The sequence below is a fragment of the Prunus dulcis genome, chromosome 5, assembly GCF_902201215.1.
Source record: "Prunus dulcis chromosome 5, ALMONDv2, whole genome shotgun sequence".
Classification (NCBI taxonomy): Eukaryota; Viridiplantae; Streptophyta; class Magnoliopsida; order Rosales; family Rosaceae; genus Prunus; species Prunus dulcis.
Window position 1 is genome coordinate 4,084,113 of NC_047654.1, and position 21,474 is coordinate 4,105,586.

Sequence of the window (21,474 nt, forward strand, 5' to 3'; positions counted from 1 at the left end):
GTTTATAAAGCCTTGTATTTCTAACATTATTCATAAGAGATTGAATTTTCGTTCATGGTTATATTTTATGTATTATTTATTCTTGATAACCCTCGCCACCACCACCACACTACTGGCAACATCGTCTACAAACCACCTTATTCACAGAACAATTTATATGACAACATGATTAACGTGTATGTAATTTTTTTGTTTTGTTTTGGAGTAGATGCTTCTATAGTATAAAGGATAGCAAAATCATCCGAAACCCAAATGTGAGAGGAGAAAAAACAAAAAGAGGAATCTTTGAAACCTCTTTAATCGACCACACCAAATAGCAATTCAGCGACTAAAAACAGAGCCTACAAGTGAAAAAGAAAATTAGAAAGAAAAAAAAAATAACAAAATAAAACTAGAAAAAGAAATTACATTTGAAAGAACTAAAAAATAAGAATGAAAACAAAACAATGGGTGATAAGCAATTACATTTAAAAGAATACATGAAAATAAAAGTAAAAGTAAAAATAAAAGTGAAAGTAAAGCTTAAAAAAATAAAAAATAAAAAACAACACATGGGCTAAATCGAAAGCACAACCCATCGGCCCCGTTTGGTTCATGGGAAATGAGACTTGGGGATGAGAAATCAATTACTTTCCTATGTTTGGTAAGTCCATGCATGGAAAATCGTTGAGGAAAATAGGAGGGAAAGTGAAGCCATCCTCCCAACTTGGGTTTTGTTTTCCCTCCTCAAGGAAAAGTTTGGGGAAATGAACCAATATTATTGTTCCCATTAACAATTCAGAATTATTAAATGCATTCTTTTTTTTATTTAATTTAATATGGGTATAATTGAAAATTTATACAAACTTTGTTTTCCATTCCTACTTAGAACAAACATAGGAAAGGAAATAAAGTGTTATCTCCTAGTTACTTTCCCAGTATTACCAAACATTTAAAATGAATCTTCCATTTCCCATCCCTTGGGAAATGACATGGGAAATGATTTCCCCTCAAATTCATTCTGTGAAACAAACGAGGCCTGAAGGTAAGGAAGAAAAATAAAATACTCCATGGGACCAAGTCAGGCTGATGTGGCTATGAGATAGTTAATGATAGCAAGTCAAACTTATCTGGTGTTGCAGTAACCGTGAAACTGCAAATAACTTCTCCGAACTGATATACAGAATGTGTAACCATCAACAACAGCTCCAGTCAAGTGTAGACACCGGGAAACCTCCAAATTTTCAACGAGAATGATTGGAAATGTAAGCGACATGTACAGGTGTGGCTGTGATTGTATCTCTGCACAAAAAATCCATCAATAACTGCTCCAAGACCGATCATGCTTCCATATCACAGCCACCACCTCTTGTAGAAATGTCAACCAGCCGGTGCCACCAAAAAAGAACACAACAAAACCAATCGACACTAAAATTGTGACAGACCAAAAGGAACTGCAGTTTATGCGGAAATCAAGTTTGGGAGGCGCTGTAAAGACATGTTTTTAAATATATATATATATATATATATATATATAAATTCTCTTATGCGGATGTCCGGACGTTATTATCGTGCGAATACCATATATTTTCTACTATCCCTCCCTGCTTTCCTTCCTATTTACAATGACATCGGCACGATAATAACGTGCGGACATCCGGATAAGAAAATACATAAATAAACATTTTGGTCCTTTAAGTTCAGCTCAAGTCTTTAGGTTTAAGCAAACCCACTTATTTTCTTTTAAGCCTAAAACAATGAGCCTAATGTTTCGTCTCATATGTAACTTGAGATACAGCAGCTTTTTCTCAACGAAAAAAAATCCTACAGCCAAATATTTCATTCTTCCTCTTGTCTTCTTCATTCTCTCTTACTTTGTTTCTTTCAAAAAATATCCCCATGCCTTGTAAGCACTCTAGGGTGCTTATTAGTGAAGGCTATATAAGCTGGTGGTGGCAAGATTTAAGAAGGAGGTGGAAGGGCTAGGTAAGAAGTGGAGAGTCTATAGGAGGAGGTAGCTGTTGGTGATGAACTTAGATTGCTCTGTAAGCAATCTATATGGTTGACTAATCCCAGCTAGAGTGCTGAGTAATCCCAGCTATAAAGAGGAGGTGGAAATAGGTTTTAATCATGACTTTTCCACCTAAATAGTTGAAGTTAGAGAAGGATTTTTCATATATGTTTTTAGCTCACTTCACTAATAGAAAGAAAGAGAGGGAGAGGAAGAACTCTGAAAGAGAAAAAGAAGAAAGAAGGAAGGCTTAAGGGTAAGAGTTTTTATAGTTTTGGGTGTCTTCAGTAAATTCTTTAGTTTTCAACTGGAAGTTTTATGCTTTTATCATGTTTTAATCTGGAAATAAAATGCATGTATATTTTATCTTCTCTCACTTAAAAAATTAACATATAGCAGATATTGTTCTTTCAAGACCATCTTTCTCAAACTGCACCATAATTTGGACTTGCGTTGAGGCTCAATCAATGGTTTTAATTTTAATTTTTCTCTATGATACTGATATGGAGAGAGAGAGAGAGAGAGAGAGAGAGAGAGAGAGAGAGAAAGAGATCAGCAATGTCCTACAAAGTATATAACAAAAGAATTCTTGCCAAATTTTTTCAAATTTTTATATGGTTGAAAGGCTGATTCTTCAAACTTTAAAATGACTATTCATTTGTAAAATTTCGTTGAGATTTGGTAAGCCATAATGCTGTTCAAAGTGGTCCATTTAAACCATTTAAAGCCCAGTTTTTATATAAAATAGTGAGCAGTCATCTTTTATTTCAATATTCTAAATATTTTCTTTTGTGTTTTTACGCTTAGACTCAAGGACTTTGTTAGGGCCTGACAAAGCTTAAGGAAAGAGTTAGCTAGCTGGGAAGTAAGGTAAGGGAATTTTGGGGATTAATTACATGGAATTATATTTAAATTGAATATTCTTGTTTATGTTCTTATTGTTGAAACTTCGTTAATTCTTTTACATTTGTTTTTATTTATGAAATTGGATTAATTACATGGAAGTATTAGTATTTTGTGAGGACGAATGAGACATTATATATTAATTCAGTTTATAAAGCCTTGTATTTCTAACATTATTCATAAGAGATTGAATTTTCGTTCATGGTTATATTTTATGTACTATTTATTCTTGATAACACCTAAATATTGCAATGATTTAACAATTTTAACATAATATTTTATTTATTTTATGATTAAAATAATTTTTAGGTGTGAAAGTTAGAAAACACATTAAACACAAGAATTATATAAGTGAAAGTAAAAATAAAATTGCTTTGCTTTTTACTATACAATTGAATAGAATCCCAAATAATTTTAACATATGCCCTTAATATCACTTTTATACAAAATTTACCAAACACTTATAAACTGATTATTGTACCAACACTTTTAACAAGAAGTTTATCAAACATCAAATTACTTTTTTTTTTATACAAAAAATATGACAGAAATTATTTTCACATCACAACAATCACAAACTAACCCTCCATCATGTCTCGTGTTTAGACATCCAAGCAAAAGAAGCACGCATTTTACAACCGAAAAAAAGGGGAAGCACGCATCATTTATAAGGACAAGCTATGCATTTTAGTATGACATTACGTGAAGGAAAAAAACACGTGTGAGTTTGTGTTCGAGTCACACATTACTTAGCAAAGAGGACCTGTTTTCTTTTTTTTCTTTTATTTATTTATTTATATAAAAAAAGAGAAAAACTACAAACGCCAACCACGGGACACACAGGCCCAACGAGTCAAAATAAAAAGGAACAGAGCAACACAAAGGAAGACCCTGCTCCCACAGACGGGTTCATTCCCTTATTTTCTTTTCTTTTTAAATCATATATATGATTTTTGTTGGATATGAAACCCAGCTGTTCCCTTTTATGGTATTTTCTTACTTATTTGCTCAAATTTGACGGTTATGTGTGACAAATTTAAGAAAAGTAGAGGAGAAGCTAGGACATGCAATGTGTGCAGCAGCACTTCACTTTCGTCTTGTATGCATATCAAACCAGTGGCTTCACTTTCACAAGCGGCTACAGAGACTGACGGGTTTTCAGACGAAGTCTCCATGGGAAAGGCAGCTCCTACTTCTCAAGATTTTGAGTCAAATTCAAAGGTAAGACTTTTGAGAAATCAGTTGTTCATGGTAGTAATCAGTTTAAGAGAAGAAGAAATTGAATGCCCAGTAGTAATTTTTACCAAAATAAATCTTCACAGGCATTAGTGTTTCTTTCAAACAAAGCAAATTCGTCAGAAATTTCATCTTTGACTGACATTGACCCCAATCGTGGTTTCCTAAAGGTGGGTAATTTAGATTAATTTTCTTTAATCAGAAAAAAATTGTTCCTTTTTGAAGAAATTATTTAAGGTTGAAATTTAATTCCTGGTTCTTCTTCAGTTTCCTTCAAAGTGGCCTGAGGAGCAAGCAGAAACATTGTCAAACAGCATGGCAACCTTTAGGGTTGAGGATCAAATTGGTGGTATGTATAGTTATGCTGAACCTCTGAAAACTCACTCTGAATTGAATGATGGAGGCCCAGCGATTGAAGTTGGAATTTTTTCAGGTAAAAAAGAAGATGATGTAAAGTGTGATGCAGTAGTTGAGGAACAGGAAGCTCCTTCGCAGTCTCAGCCTGTTAACTGTGATGATGGATCAGATGTCGGGGAGGATGATGTATGTACTTTTTCTTTCTGGTAAAATTTACTGCTAAACTTGCTTCTTGTGCCCTGTCTATCTTACCGGAATGGAACCATGAAATTTCCTTAAATGTTGATATGCAAACTTTGGAATTCCTGAGATGATGAGGAACAAGTTGTTGTGAACCTCGACATCATATTTTCCTCTCATAAATGGAGCATTGTCCCAAGAAGACAAATGATAGTAGTACTGCACATGGACACATAGACACAGAGATAGATATCCACGCACACACTTGCAACCACAGAAAGCCATGCACCGCCACCACTGTTGCATAGCCATACAAACTTGTTTTTGAAAGAAAACGGTGCACAGGTGTATAGTGGTTATCAAGTACTGAAGGTGGTGGTGCCTAATGTGTTCTCATAGATTTTTGTACTTCAGATAAATATTCCTTTCTTTTTATAATCTGATCCACTGTGCATTTGACTGGAAAACTGTATCTTATTGCTGGTCTTATGTCATAATATGATTTACACTAAGTCTATGTTTAGCCCATTCTATGCAAACCTGCACAGGCAGGGAGGAAGTGGATGGGTTGGTGGTGGTGGGGGGATTATTTTGGTAGACAATCTCGTTTAGTCCAGCTAAGCCGCCTTATTTGAGTAGATTGGCATTGACCAGCAAGGCTTGTCCTATATTGAGATGATTACAAGGTTGATTAGTATTGCCCAGTTGATAATGCCTTTATTCTTTTGTTTCAAGAAAAGAGCTTGTTACTTAAGTTGTCTGGGTACACGCACACATGAACACGTGCTAAATTTAGTTATTGTCATCATAAGGTGGTAAATAAGGGAAAGAAATTGGCAGTTCTGTTTGATTTTAGCTTTGTTGGAATGCAAGTAACAGTTACTAATTTGGATGCAAAGGTTTGATAGATAATTGGCACATGGCTATCTTGTTGAATCCTCACCCTATATTATTCTCCTGTTTCCTTATATTGCTTCCTGTATGTTTGGCCTTTAAATAAAACTGCACTGTTGATGTAGGAAACTATTCTTTCTTTGTTGCTATTGCATCAATTACCCTTTTTCAATTAAATAGGGCAACAATTATCTTAGTGATTCCATTTTTCTCGTCCTTCTTTGGGTCATGCAAAAACAGGTGAAAGTTTGTGATATCTGTGGGGATACAGGTCGTGAGGAGTTGCTTGCTACATGTAGCAGGTGCATTGATGGGGCAGAGCACATGTATGTAGCTCATCTTTTCTGGATCTTTTTGTTTTTGCGTGCTTTCTTTTGTTTATTTTTTTTTCCCTATAGAACTTGAAAGCCTATGGTTTTCCTTAACTTATCTTCTTGTGTCAACCAGATACTGCATGCAGGTAATGATGGAAAAAGTTCCTGGAGATGACTGGATGTGTGAAGATTGTATGCATATGGAAGAATCTGAGAAACAAAATCACAACTATGTAAAAGCTGAAAGGGTCGTAAAAGGATCATCTTTGAGCGGTATAAGGAAAAACTATAAAAACGTGGATGCTTCAGAGTTCAAGAACAGATTGTCGATGAAAAGTAAATGTGCTAGAGTTGAGATCAAAACAGGCAAAGCTGGTTCTACTCCTAGCATTGCTGGCAAAGGACCTACAGTCAATGCAGAAGCTGTGTCTGTCAGTAAAAGAAGGGCTCTTGAAACAAGTGTGAAATTGCCCAGGGTTCCTAGTTTCTGCAGCAAAACTGTACTGCATAAGGATGCTTCCAAAAAGGAATTAGATAAGAAGAAAATAAAGGCAACCACGGATGTCATTTCTGGTGACCGATCTTCGAGCAGTTATCTGAAAAATGCGTACTTGCCTATTACATCAGACAAATCAGACAAATTTCGATTGCAGATGCAATTGAGAAAAGGTATACTTGTTATGCAGCTTAGAGGCCATAGATATTTTTTGACAACATTTTGTATGAATTGTAACTGCATATGATAAATTCTCAATCATGACTTTACAGGTGCTCTATTGAAGTCAAAATCATTCAACATCATTGATTCAAAAGTGAAGGGCAAACTGTCAGATGAAGGTGGTGTCCAAAAGCATAAATTTGTCGACAACAATGCTACTGATGACAACAAAAAGAAAAATATTGCCGGCACAATGTGTAAATCTTTGTCCTTTGATAATGCCAGGTCAAACTGCTCAAATTGTTCCGATACAAAAGTTAAAGTGCCATACCATCTCAAGGACTCGAAGAAATCGACGTTTACAAATCAAGAGAACTCTACTCAGGTGAAGCATGAAGCCAAGCTACTTAACCCTTTAGTGAATAGTTCTGGGCTTCTCGTGCCACAGAGTGACAAAAAAATTGCACCTAGTGGTCAAACTAGTTTACTCCCTGTTGGTCATGATCTGGAGACTGGCCATAGGAAATCGAAAAACTTATCAGAAGCAAGTAATCATCTTGCTCATGAAGGCTCAAGGTATGTAAATGAGAAAGAGAATAGAGTGGTTGGTGATGCGAAACAGCATGCTGATCATTACATAGAAGCAGCAGTTGCTATCAGAGAAAATAATTCTAATGTCAATTTGCATTCGGAAGGAAGACCTCATGTGAGAAACGCTTCAAACGCTTTTTCTCTGGCTTTTGCTGTCCCACAGCTTGATTACATATGGAAGTATGGCCTTTTTCTCCTTTAGTAGATCTTTTCTTGTACACTGGTCTTTGGCTTGCCTTTTGAGTATGTTCTGATGCATGTGCTTCTGGCATTTCATGCAGAGGTGGATTTGAAATGTGGAGAAATGGAAGAGTCCTTGGTTCTTGTGATGGAATGCAAGCACATTTGTCTACTGTTGCTTCACCCAAAGTTCTTGAAGTAGTACCCAAGCTTCCTCAGAAAATGCTGGTGGAGGAAGTTCCTCGCTTGAGCACATGGCCAACTCAATTCGTACGAAATCATCCAACAGAAGATAATATTGCTCTCTACTTTTTCGCAGAAGATCTTGAGAGGTTTTGTTTATGTTATTCCTTAAATAAAATAATAAATTAAAGTTTTCTCTCATGCTGGCCATCTGTCTAATTCTGTATGCTATTTATCCAGCTATAGAAGAAACTACAAAGTTTTGGTGGAATGCATGGTTAGGGATGACTTGGCTCTTAGGGCAAATGTTGATGGGGTTGAACTGTTAATATTCCCATCTAACATGCTTCCTGAGGATTCGCAATGTAAGGATTGACCATTGTGCATGCATATTTTAAAGATGGTTTTCGACACACAATTTAATCAAATATATATATATATATATTCTTTTTTCCCCTGTAAATGTAATCTTATTCTTTGGCAGGTTGGAATAGGATGTTATTTCTGTGGGGTGTGTTTAGAGGGAGGAGGGTTTCTTGCTCTGAACTCATGCAGCCTTCAAGAGATGTGAATCAAGTTGACTCTATCCTGGTATGTATATTTAGTTAGTGATTAATTGCCTTATTAATGCATTCTCCTTTCTTTTATATATATACACTTCTCCAAAGCTTTAGCTGTTAGTTCATGTTTAGCTGTCAATCATATGGCGAGGATAATAACTTTATAACAATTTTTAAGTATAGAATGAAGAAACAAAAATAATAATTAAGGAAAAACACTAAGGATCGATGAATTATGACACTTTTAGCATCATGGAACATGGAGGTCTTTGAATATCCTTCAGAGTCATCAGCAACTGTATAGTTAGTTGTTTGCAGAACAGGGTTTGTAGTTAAGAGTATCATCCCTTCACTGATAACCATATATGTATGAACATATAGATAAACAAATAAATTTAAACTTTTCTTTTATGATGAACATGCACTAAAGAAATAATAACTTTACCTCACATTTATAGTTTGTCAAACCCAAAATACGAAATTGTCAATGATTATAATGAGAAGACATTGAATTAATGTGACTCCAATTGAGAAGTTTTTGGCGTAGGCCCTACAGAAAAAGAAAGATGATTAATCTAACGTGATTGCTGATAATGTTGCTAATCTACCATGGCTTTGTGTTCTGTTCAAGATTACAAGAACCTAAAGCTTTTATAAAGAATAAAATTTGGTTTATGTGGTTTAGTCTTCATATGCTCTAATTACTAGAATTTGGATCCTTATTTGGCAATTTGATGATTGGATTCAGATCCTTGTAAGCTCCATAGGCATTCCATTTTATTTATTTATTTATTTTTTTTGTAATCTCAATCCTCCTTCATGACATGAATATGAGCACTTTACGTAGTTTGACACACATATCATTCAAACTTGTCCCATGAATATGTAATGCATGGAGCGTTGCCCCAATGACAAGCTACATCATGTCATGGAGCCAATAATGTGACATAGTCTTTTTTATTTTTAAAAGAGAATGGTTAAGATTTAGCAAACAAAATTTTTCTTAAAAAATATAAAGAAAACCCCATTTTATCGAAACCATTAAAAAGTGCAAAGTCCAAACAATACAACAAAAGAAACAAAATATTATCATATAGAAATATTGTATAAAAAAATCACTCTAGAAACTTAAATAACAACAGAGCTCTCCAATCTGCAAAAATAGAGAAAATTTGTATTTTCCGAAACTCAGATGACTGAGGCCAATAATGATCTCTAGAGCTTGACTTTATCCCATATTACTTCCATGGTTCCCTCCTCTCAAGTACAGAACTCCATGTGGTGTTACAGTAATCTAGAGAGGACGCTAGGGGATCTTAATCCTTGATAGCCCACTTTTGGGATACCTCAATGATTGTCGTGAAATCATGAGTAGATAGTAATGGTTGTCAAATGGACCCCTTGGATTTGCACTTAGTGGGCGAAGGATCCTACTCTGTACTATTTTGTGCTATGTAGCCAGGATCAGGTGATTTCGATGCTTCATAGGAATTTTGATAAACTGCTTTGTTTTCTTTGTGCTCTTTTGTTCCTTTCCATTTTCTTGCTTGTGGATCGTTAGTTCATTTAACTTTTATGAAATCTTTTTGGTACCTTTATCATTATATTTTTTCCTGTGATAAGCATTCAAAGACAGATAAATTAACTTTTTGAGAAAGATTCAAAAGTGTAATATTAGAGCAAACTCTGTAACCTATGTTGGGCGACTAGACATCTGGGCTGGTGTTCAATTGGTTGATGGGCCAATTGCGAACATTGGTGAGTGAATTTCTAGGCAATAACGAGACCATTCATTTGGTCTGCTCAGGTTTTTACTTATAATGTGCTTGCTAAATCTTGGCAAAGAGTGTCAACTTTGGTGCATTCAATTTTTTGAGTTGGTAAATATATCAGAGTTTGTGGTACTTGATGATTGGTATATATGTATAACTGGTATTGTCTTCATTGATTTCTATTCCTCTATTTTGTAAATTGTGTTCTATAAAAGTACATGAGGTTTCTCTAGCACAAGCAAAACATCAGTCTCTAGTCAAATTAGCTGTGACATCCAAATTTGGCCTGCAGAAAGGAGGACAATCCAAGCAAAGGCAGGAGATGGACTTCAGATTTTTTCTTCAAGGTAGTAAAAGATATAGCATCGACAGTGTGAGCGTTGATGAAGAGCCTGATCTCAAGAGGGTCAAGACAGATGAGTCAAAGTATTCAGATAAAGGATTTCCATTCCAAACAGATGTGTGTGGTTCTGGTTTTTCTGGGGATCATCTTGGATGTGGTAAACCCTATGATATGTCTGTCTCTTCAACGGAGATGCAAGTTCGTACAACTATAGGAAAGGATCAGACAGAATCTCAAGTTCCAGGTATTGAGCTATCATTAGGGGCACCATTTATTGATTTTGAACACCAAAAAGAAGATCGAACTTCTAATCCCAAGCTGGTGAACAACATTAACGACGAGGACAATGAAGTCTCAACATCCCTTTCTCTTTCTCTTGCGCTGCCATCACCTCTAGGAAACAAGTACTGAAGATTGGATCGAAACAAAGCAGCTGTTGGATGAGAGGCATGCACATCTAGAATGAAACCCTGTAGACTGTAGATTAATAGTACCGTAGCATAACATGGATGTTTTGATGTACATGGATCGTAGCAACCATCGTGATCCTTTCCAGTTCATAACAAACCAATTTCCGTCGTTCACAATTAAAGGTTTGTTAGTTTTCTCAGTAATTTATTTCTTCCTGCTATGTTCTTGTGTGCAAAAAAAAAATAAAAAAAATGGAGCTATTATACCTATGGAGAAATGATAAAGTTAAATGCTGCTTGAACCTTGAAGTTAAATACCTACTGTCAACTTCTTCAATGGCGTCTGCAGAGTTTATTTTATTGACTGGTCATGTGGGTTCGCTTGATAGTGTGGCCAGATGTGCTAACTTTAGCAAGTTGGTTGGTCGCGGCTTCTTTTTTATTTTATATTTTGAAAGAACAATATTTTCATTAATAATAAACTCAAATCGCCAGGGTCCATAGTTCAGTAGTAAGAGCATTTGCGTGCAGATAAGTTGTTTCTAGTTCGAACTCTAATGTCAACTTCATGATTTTTTTAGTACAAGGGATGATCTAAACTGGAGGGGGGAGCGTGATTTCTCACACGCACACGACTATAATGTCGTGGGGATTCAAACTTGAGATCTCTGATCTACAAGTCAAGACTCTTTTTCACTAGGCTAAGCCTTGTTGGCATGCCAACTTCATAATTTTTTTATTGGGTCAAATACCAACCTTCATATTTGGGATAGAAAGCAAACCCCAAAAGGTGGTTCTTGCAATGATAAAACTAAACCAATAAGCAAGGACGTGTAATTTGAGCACGCGAGTGATTATGAGTGACGGATGGTATTTTTTGCTATTCTCAGTCAAATAATTTTTTTACGTGTCATTGTATTATTGACCGGAAATAACAAAACAGTGTAATTCCTGTTATAAGTTTTTACGCTCATAGGGACACACCTATTGATTGCTTCTACTTAGGGATGGGGGGACCACCAATATGGACTACAATGGTAGTCATAACAACTAATTACATGGCTTGATTATTGGCTTTTCTTAGAGTGATGGGAGTTTTAAGTAGACATAATATTATTTGACACCTCACCATGTACGACTAAATTAAGATCCAAAACTTTGCATATCATGAAGATTGAAGATTGAAGAGAGGGTTAAGAGCAACTCCACCCATTTGCCTTTAGCCATGGCAAGGGTGGAGATAGGGCAAGCACTATTCACGTGAATAGTGCTTGCCCTTGCAAATAGTAAATTGTGTCTCCACCCGTTGCCCTAGCTAAGGGCAATTACTATTCATTTTTTTTGTTTTTTTCACAAATGTTTTAATAAAAATAATTAATTTAGATAATATTTTCGGATAATATTTTTGGGTTCGTACATATCAATATTTATTATAAAATTCATATCTCAATCGGAAATTTTTTTGGTATTTATAGAAAAAAAAAAAGAGTATTTTTTTTTTAAAAAAAATTCAATTTTTTTCATTTTTTTATTGCACAAAAATTGGCTGCCGTTGGATTGGAGAAAAAAAATCTGATCGGAGAGCTCAGAGTGCGACACGTGGACTTTTAGTGGTACTGTAGCGGGTACTGTATCGACACTGTAGCAGCACTGTAGCACTGCGGGCACTGTAGCGATACTGTAGCTAGCTGACGTCAGCGTGACGTCAGCAACCGAGTTTTGGACCTGGGGCTGGTTTGGCCTTCGGGCTGGCCCGAGTTGGTGGGTCCCACACTAAACCCGGGCCTGGGCTGCACGCTGGAGGGACTTTTTTTTTTTTTTTTCTGCCCTTGCCTCAGGCTGGGCTCCATCAGTGGAGCTGCTCTAATCAGTAGAACGACTAAACCTAGGTCTAGGTTTGGCACCGCTCTCTAATCATAATTACTTTCAAAGCCATGCAGCACAGCACATATCCACTAATTACATTACACATATTAATTCAATATCACCAATGCCCATCAATTGAGGAAAAAAATTTGAGGGCTGGGTGGGGTGAAACACTTTGAAGTACTTATCAAAATCATATGTCACTAATTATTTCCCCATTTTAGAATAAAGTCAAGCCACAATAATAATGAAATTGAAGTATAGGCTAAATAGCCGAACAAACACATGCGTAATCATATATCGGGCCAAACCCAATATTGGTTTATTAATTCCCAAAACCAGCCCCTAAAAGTAGGTTGAATTGTAGTCATTAAAGGTTAGTTGGAGTATAGCGTAGTTGTGGAACCGAATTAAATCAAAATCCTAGGTCAAATGATTCCTGTTATTTGGGGATTATTTGACCTAATTGGGAATTACTCAACCTAATTGGGAGTTACTCAATTTAATTGAGAGTTACCTAATTAATTAGAGAATTAATTTGATTCCTACTACAATTCCCAATTAAATGAGGAGTTACCTAATCAAATTAGGAATTGATTTAATACCTACCACAATTAGGGATTTGATTTACCCTAATAAATCAAATCCCTAATTAATCAATCAATTCCAAATCGAGAAGGAATAATTCCCTTCCATCTACGGAATTATTCCTCTGAAACCCTAGCATCCAAGACCACTATAAAAGGATGGCCACACACAAGGGTTGAGGTACGTCTGAAATCTCTACTGAAACTCTATAGAAAATTCCTCTCAAACCCTAGCCACCTCCTTTCTCTCTCTCTCTTTTACATAAGGCTCCGGCCGCGCTGTTTACACATTAAACACATCCCGTACCCTATTTTAGCTATTGTTTCTCGACGGATCGATTGAACTGACTTAGGCATCGGAGGGCCTTTGGCCAACACCCCCGGGTTTGGTCCTCTTATTTGTTTTATTTTTCAGGGAGAAAAAGGCGGGGAAGAAGAAAAGGGAATCTTTCGAACCAAATATTCTTGTGAGGAAATTTGCTCCCACAATAGTTGGTTGAGATATTCCACCATTACTTATGTGGGCAGAGGTTCGAAACCCCAGACACCCAATGAATTCAGATCAATTCAACTTGTTATTGCATTTGGTCATTGGAGAAGTTGTATTATATGCAGCACCTTAGTTGGCTTCCGCGTCTGCAAGAGGTTGATAATGGGCAGTTGTGTTCCATAAAAATAGGATCCATTATCTACAAAACTGCCATCGATTTCTTAAAACAAGCTTAACCCTAAAATCTTATTAAAAAAAACCCAAGACACTCAATAGAGCATCAAAGTAATTTAATAATCAAAATTAAATTCAATAGGACAGGCTATCATTTTTGGGGGTGTTTATAGAAATTTAATGGTATTGGGTTTATCTATATCATTAGTGCTAAGAATTAGTATATAATATCTCGTTATTTTATTCCTAGGGTTATTGACCAAAATGGTCTCCCAACTATTGCTCCAGTATCATTTTGTTTCACTAACTAAAATTTTCATTTCAGTAGTCCTTCAACTCTTCATTTGGTATCAAGATGGTCATACCATCAAAGTCTATCTATTTTATTATTAAATTGAGAGGTAAAACCGTCCATATACAATTACCAAACTCATTCCCCATCTCACGACTCCAACCCACATTCAGCCTCTCTCACGACTCCAACCCACATATCAGCCTCCCCCATCCTCAACCCAGCCCCCTTGATCTCTCGCATAAAGTAGCAACTTCAAGCCCAAAGTAGCCCCGCAAATCAAGCCAACCCAATTCAAATATAAGCCATACCCAACAAAAACAACCCCAGATCAGATCTGAGTTGGTGTACAGAGACAAGAGAGAGAGAGAGAGAGAGAGAGAGAGAGAGAGACCCATTCATAGGTTTTCATTTTTGTAGCTTTTGAGTGGTAATGGATTTGGGAGAGAGGGAGGATGCGGGTCACGGTGAGAGCGACTGGGAGTGGTGAAGTAATGGTGGGTGGAGGTTGAGAGGGGGGGAGGTTGAGAGGTTGGAGGTGAGGGGAGGTTGCGGGGTTGGAGAGGTGGGGTTGGGTAATGTTGGAGAGGTGGGGTTGGGTAATGTTGGGTTTGTTTGTTTTGGGGTAATGCTGGGTTTGTTTGTTTTGGGGTTACTTTTTTTAATTTTTGTTATTTATTTTTGTATTTATCTGATTTTAAATTAATTTAAACAATAGAGAAAAAAATTATTACTTTTTAAGTCCATGTCAGCCAAAAAAAAAGCAATGTTGGTGGTGAGATTCAATTTTTTCAAATTTAAAATTAGGTACAAGTTTTTATAATAGTTTCCTTTAATTTTTAATTATTGTATTAATATGGATAATTTTACCTCTAAATTTAACAGCAATATTAACAGACTTTGACGATGGGACCGTTTTGGTACAAAATGAAGAATTAAGGGACCATTGAAATGAAAAATTTAGTTGGTGGAGCAAAAGTTGAGGGACCATTTCGGTCAATAACCCTTATTCCTAATTACTACAAACGAGATTTTCTTACGAACAAGCGAAATGGTAATAAATTTTGTACTCCTTGTACATAGCAATTGTTTTAGAAGTATTCACATCACTTGCATCTGTGAAAGAAATATATAGATGGTAAAAATCTAAGGTATAACTGCCCATACAAATCACATTTTTCGAACAAATTTCTAAGGTACACTATAAAAAAAAAAAAAAAAAAGTGAGTGAATATAAGTTAAGTCAATTGGCCAAAGCAGAGATTGCTTATATATATATTTATTTATTTTTAAGAAGATAAAAAAAAAATTTAAAGAAAACCTACTTCAACATATTATATGCGACTATTCATGTTATTTATAATAGTAATAATGTTATAGAAAAAATAACTTTGACATAAAATATGGGAAGTGTTCTATTTTCGAGAGAAAGATGCCACTTTGTGTGGTAGAATATGAACTACCTTCAAAATATGCAATTTCTTTTAATTAACAAAGAATGAGAATTCGAACTTTAAGAGTGCTTCTAAGATTTGAGAAGAGAGATTCTATTAGATTAAAAGCTAGTTGGTTCAAAATATGCAATTTTAGGAATGATAGGGATTATGGAAATGTATTCATGTTTATATGTGTTGTAATTGTGCTAATGAAAAGAGGGTAAGGTAAAATTATTTTTACCAAATTCATAATTTGCCACCATATATAGATTTCATAATTCCACAATTACACTAATTTTTTTTTTCACTTCCATTGTTTTTAATATAGTCTTCAACATGAGCTTCAAAACATGAGAGGGGAATGCAGGAGAGATGGAGGAAGAGGCGACATTTTTTGTTCGCACTACAACCTGGATGACGACTATCCATCCCAATATGCATTAGTTAATAGAAAATCAAGTAATTTATAAAAATTATAGTGTCTTTTGATTAATCACAATAGTTTATTGTGCTTAACACTCATTTCTGGCTTTTATTTGCAGAGTCCCGTTCTCTTGGACCCCTGGGGTCCAAGAAACTTGTGGTCACCCACCCTTAGATTTAATCCAAGGGTTAAGAAAAATTTGCTTTAAAATATCTTTTTTCTTTTACCTTTTAAATTTCACTTAACAAAAAAAGAAAAAACTAAAAACTAAAAACCCAAAATCTGTTTTTCTTCCTCCCGCTGCCCCCACGTTCTGCTTCCTCCCATTGTTGCAGCAACAACAACTCCGACTCCGGCGTAGCCAGCCAAAATCCAGAGTGACTTATTCCCTCGCACTTCAACAAGGTCAGTTTCATGTTCTTATTCAGTTTTGGCCCCAAATTTTCGGATTTGAAATCATGAACCCATATTTGGGAATTTCAATTGGATTTGTGTTATTTTTTATTTCAGAACTATGTAACTTTTCCTTGTACGCATCTGAACAAATATCAGTCTCTAGTTGGGAAAAGAATAAACCCTTTGATTTCTAGAAATTGCGAATGAATTGGGAAAAGAAATAAAAAATAACACAAATCCAATTGAAATTCCCAAATATGGGTTCATGATTTCAAATCCGAAAATTTGGGGCCAAAACTGAATAAGAACATGAAACTGACCTTGTTGAAGTGCGAGGGAATAAGTCGCTCTGGATTTTGGCTGGCTACGCCGGAGTCGGAGTTGTTGTTGCTGCAACAATGGGAGGAAGCAGAACGTGGGGGCAGCGGGAGGAAGAAAAACAGATTTTGGGTTTTTAGTTTTTAGTTTTTTCTTTTTTTGTTAAGTGAAATTTAAAAGGTAAAAGAAAAAAGATATTTTAAAGCAAATTTTTCTTAACCCTTGGATTAAATCTAAGGGTGGGTGACCACAAGTTTCTTGGACCCCAGGGGTCCAAGAGAACGGGACTCTTTATTTGCATATCTCTCTATTGATTTTTCATTTTAAAACTGAATTTTTGAATTTATTGAACAACTTTAGCTTTTTTCTATTAATTTTTAAAAAGTTTACAAATTTTTTTTCAACGGAAATTAGATGGAGATGACTACATTGATTAACAAAGTCAAATAAATGGAAGAAATTGCAAACTTACTTAAGACGTACTCTTTTTTTTTTTTTTTTGGATAAAAAGATATACTCTTTTTGTTTTTTTTATTTTATAGTACAAATGATAGTCTAAACTGTAAGGAAGGGGGTAATTTCTCACATACACTACTATGATGCCATGGAGGTTCGAACTTAAAACCACTAATCTACAAATTAAGGTCTTTTTTTACTGGGCTATCCCCGTTGACTATAAAGACGTACTCTTATACGAACTAGTTATGTTCATCTTTGCTAAAAGCATTCCCATGTTTTCTCATTTAATATACCTTGAGGAAACTATTATGTATGTATGAAAAACTCATTTAAGCTAACATGGTCTAGCTGAATGGAAAAATGGCATTGATTTGTAGATAAGTTGTCTCAGGTTTAAATCCTCATGACACCTTAATAGTGTGTGTATGAAAAAACCTCCTCCCCTTGTAGTTTAGACTGTCACTTGTGTTTTTTTTTTTTTTTTTCTAAAAAAAGAACTCATTGTATGTATTGAAAAATTGTTCATGAGAGTTTAAAACAACATCTCTCTCTCTCTCTCTTTCATTTTTGCACGTTAAGAATCCTAATACGTCTTGTAGTTTAATGTACACATCAGAAGAGTATGTGCACTTCTATGCCTAGAGAGAGGACCAACTTCATAGAGTAAAACCTTAAGGGGTCATTTGGTACGACGGACTGTTATGGACTAGACTAAATCCTGGGACTGTCTTGAATTAGCTCGGATTGGCTTAAGTTAGATTAAGTACTGACCTACGTTTGGTGCTGCATCAGACTAAGAAGCTGGATTGTAAAAATAGTGAAGACCTATGTTTGGTGCTGTGTCGAACTAAAAAATAATTATTTTAATATTTAATTTTAATAAGAAATTTTAACCTAAAAATAGATACATATAAAACTATATATAACTTTAAAATAAAAAATTGAAAATTATAAATATATTGTAGCATTTTGTGCTTTCTTTTTTTATTCTTAATATTTTTAGGCATTTATAGCTTTTTTCACCCCAAACATATCATTACCCAAAGCCCATTTTAATACCATTACTTAAGACCGATGTTGACCAAAAAAGTCAAAAACCGAGAAAAATCCAAACCGAACCGGTTCAGACCGGTTCCGGTTCCGGTTTTCCATCCTAAGGAACCGGTCCAATCCGAACCGGTCCAATAGAATTAATTTATATATTTTTTAAATATTATATATATTTATATTTGAAATTATATATATTTTCATACCTGTCAAATTTTGATTGGGTGTGTATGCTGCTACCATAGGAAGCGCACACACAGGATTACACCAAATTCAGATTGGGTTTTTTCATTCTTCGTTCTTTCCTCTCCTTCCCATTTAGTTTCATACTCACTCAGCCAGCCGCCAGCCAGCCACCAGCCACCAGCCACCGATTCCAAACCTCTCTCTCAACCAGCACATCACCTTCACCTCCTACTTCACGAGTTTCCCTTTCCAGAAACCCATTCTATCTTTTCTTCCTCCTTCAAACTTCTTTCTACCACAACTTTCATTCTACAACTCCAATTCTTGCGCCGTTCCCGCCATTTGGATCGTAGGAACGATCTCTACAAGAAAGGTAAACCATTCTTGGAGTTGGTTAAGTTTCGAAAATCTCCTCTTTTTGAGTTAGTGACTGATTAGGCTTTAATATCTTGTTTCCAAGTGTGGTTTGGGAGAATGGTGGTCGCTGGACAGCTCATTGAAGGTTGAGGATTACTTTGGAGCTGTTAAGGTAAGATTTGTTTACCACACTTGCTGCTGGAATTCTAAAGTACATTGATTTAAGTGAGATTGTATAAGTGATTTTAGATGTTATTTGATGATATGCAAGTACACTAGGTGAAGAATCTACCTTGGGCTGAACCTACAGAGAACTCAGAGTAATTTTTGGGTTGAAGTGGAAGTTGGGTAAGTTTCTACTTTCAAGTTTGTGGCCTTGGTAGTTGGGTGTGTTGGTTAATTCTGAGTTTTATGAGGATAATAGCCATTTTTTATCTTGAATTTGGGACTGTTCTGGTGTTCAAAGCTGCTTAGAACTGAATGTCAAAGAATGAGATGGATGTTGACAGAATCTGCATTTATGCAGAAATCTGAGTATGTGTTCTGTTCTGGACAGAATGACCTAGTTCACACTTACGTTTTAAACTGGGTTTTTTATGTGTGAAAAATAGACATTTCGATGAGTATTTCAAAACTGATTTCATTCAAATTGGAGTTAAATTGGATTTTTGGCAAATTTTCGAAGTTGGCATTATTCTGCAGAAAATAGAAAACTCTGCAGCCTAGTCTATTTTGGATTTAGTCTTTGACTGGCTTCCTTAACTCGGAATTCGATGAACTTTTGATATGTTGAAGTTTTATATGTCTACGTGTGATCTGGAAATGTTCACACCATTTTGAATCAAAATGGATTTTTAATGATTTCCCAAAGGCAAAGTGTTCCTGCCTAAATTGTTTAACATGTGATTGCAGTTTCTGTTTTTAATGGAAGTCTTTGATTTTTTTTATTAGTCCAGAGCAGAATCATGATCAGAGGCTTTCCTAAGAGATAGAATTGTCCTAAGAAATGGATATATTGGTTTAACAAACCCAACAAGTGGAAGTGGGTTGTAAATCAAAGTGTTAATGTGAGTATGTTGATCCTTGTTGTTTATAGGGATTTCTGACTGTCTTGGAGCTCTACTGGGAAAGAACAAGTTGCAGAGAAAGAAGGAGTTTATAGGGATTTATGTAGATATTATGAGTTCATCCACACCTAGCACCATAGCTCCAACTACTTTTCAATGTTAGGAGGAATTTAATTTGGGTTGTAATGTATATTTGGTTGAATTTGGGTTGTATTTGGCTAGTAATTTATTTTGTTGAAGTTTGATTTAATTTGGGTTGTAATTTATATGTTGAAGTTGGATTGAATTTGGATTGTATTTTTGTTGAAGTTGGATTCATTTTGATGATGTTGAAGTTGGATTGAATTTTTGTTGAAGTTGGATTCATTTGAATTTGGATTGTATTTTTGTTGAAGTTGGATTGAATTTTGGATTGAATTTTTGTTTAAGTTGGATTCATTTGAATTTGGATTGTATTTTTGTTGAAGTTGGATTCATTTTGATGTGTTGAAAGCTTGATGGAACCTCAAATTTGGGGTATGTTAGTATATAAATACATTTTGGGCAGATTTGTTAAAATTTAAATTATATAAAAAAAAAAAAAAATCGGAACCGCAGGAACCGAACCGGAACCGGACAGGTCCGGTTTGGTTCGGATTTCTGTATGGATGTTGAGCAGAACCGGTCCAAACCGAACCGGTCTGCACTATCGGATCAGGTTCCATTTTTTCCCTAAAACCGGTCCTAACCGAACCGTGCCCAGCCCTAGTCGTCACCCAAACATATCTTCTTCTTCCTCGTGAGCGCCGCTCTCTCTCTCTCTCTCTCTCTCTCTCTTCTCTCCCTCCCTCTCTCTTTCTCTCTCTCAGCTGGATATGTTGGGTTTTAAATCAAAACAATCTCATCATCATTGTTTCTTCATGGAAAGATAGTTAAGGATTGGGAGAGACATTGATGGGTGCATATCCTGGACGTGCCATGAGCTTTAATATCAAAAGATCCAATCTAGACACTCCGACTATAAGGCCAACTATTAATTTTATGAAAGGACAATTTTTGCATCAAGATTCAGCTATTTTTACCAGATCCATGCTTCTTAGGAGATGAATCTGTGGGTGGCTTGGGATTCTCGGCGTTTGGTTTGTGTGCATGGCTTGAAGGTGGTGGTTAGGGGAGAAGAAATTTTGGGGCAACACTGGGCTTTGGGTTCTGCCACAGTCGATTGTCTATGGTGGTGTGGTTTTGATTCAAGCCAAGGAAATCCATTGGACTCGCGTGTTCAAAATAACACGCTAGCTATTTTGTGTTCCCAATTTCGGGCTCTCTATATTAGACACACTAGTCCCCCTTTTTTTTTTTAAATTGTTGGACAATATAGTCTCATTTAAGTTAATCCATTCCTTTGCCAAACATGGGTTTCAAGTGCTATTTAACACAGTCTAGTCCAATGAGGCACAATGAGACATACCAAACATGCCCTAATAGATTACCACATGCCGCCACACCAAAACTTAACAAATTCTTCAACAACCAATCTAACCACCTAATAATATTACACCAATTTCGAAAGGTGCGTGTACTTAGATGTTAAAAGTGTAATAAACTAAAGTTAACCCTTGCTATTATTATTATGGATTTTTACTATGAATGATCCTTACACTTGTTAAGGAAAAAAACTTTCTTGTAACGGGAATAACCCTATACTTTCTTGTAACGGGAATAACACTATTTTGTTATCTTGACCAATAACACAATGACACATAAAAAAATTATCTCACGTGTTATTTTGTTATTAGTTAGAGATTAACACCTTTTACTATCCCTG

The 21,474-nt window shown here is 35.6% G+C and overlaps 1 protein-coding gene and 1 long non-coding RNA gene across 3 annotated transcripts; both read left to right on the top strand.

The window, feature by feature from the left end:
- The first annotated feature begins 3,737 nt into the window (after positions 1-3,737).
- LOC117628345 lies at positions 3,738-10,775 on the top strand. Of its 2 annotated transcripts, XM_034360767.1 has the most exons (11): positions 3,738-4,114; positions 4,216-4,299; positions 4,397-4,478; positions 4,563-4,672; positions 5,801-5,886; positions 6,008-6,543; positions 6,643-7,303; positions 7,405-7,635; positions 7,727-7,851; positions 7,971-8,077; positions 10,111-10,775. In XM_034360767.1, exons 1-11 carry the CDS (start codon positions 3,917-3,919, stop codon positions 10,570-10,572), a joined length of 2,682 nt encoding a protein of 893 aa, XP_034216658.1. In that variant the 5' UTR covers positions 3,738-3,916; the 3' UTR covers positions 10,573-10,775. The 2 variants fall into 2 exon arrangements, with proteins under 2 accessions (XP_034216658.1, XP_034216659.1); XM_034360768.1 differs by lacking the exon at positions 4,216-4,299.
- Positions 10,776-18,410: 7,635 nt separating this feature from the next.
- Positions 18,411-19,989, top strand: LOC117628530. Its single transcript, XR_004585958.1, has 4 exons — positions 18,411-18,619; positions 18,707-18,775; positions 18,883-18,951; positions 19,700-19,989. It is a non-coding gene; the product is annotated as an uncharacterized LOC117628530 (long non-coding RNA).
- Positions 19,990-21,474: the final 1,485 nt, after the last annotated feature.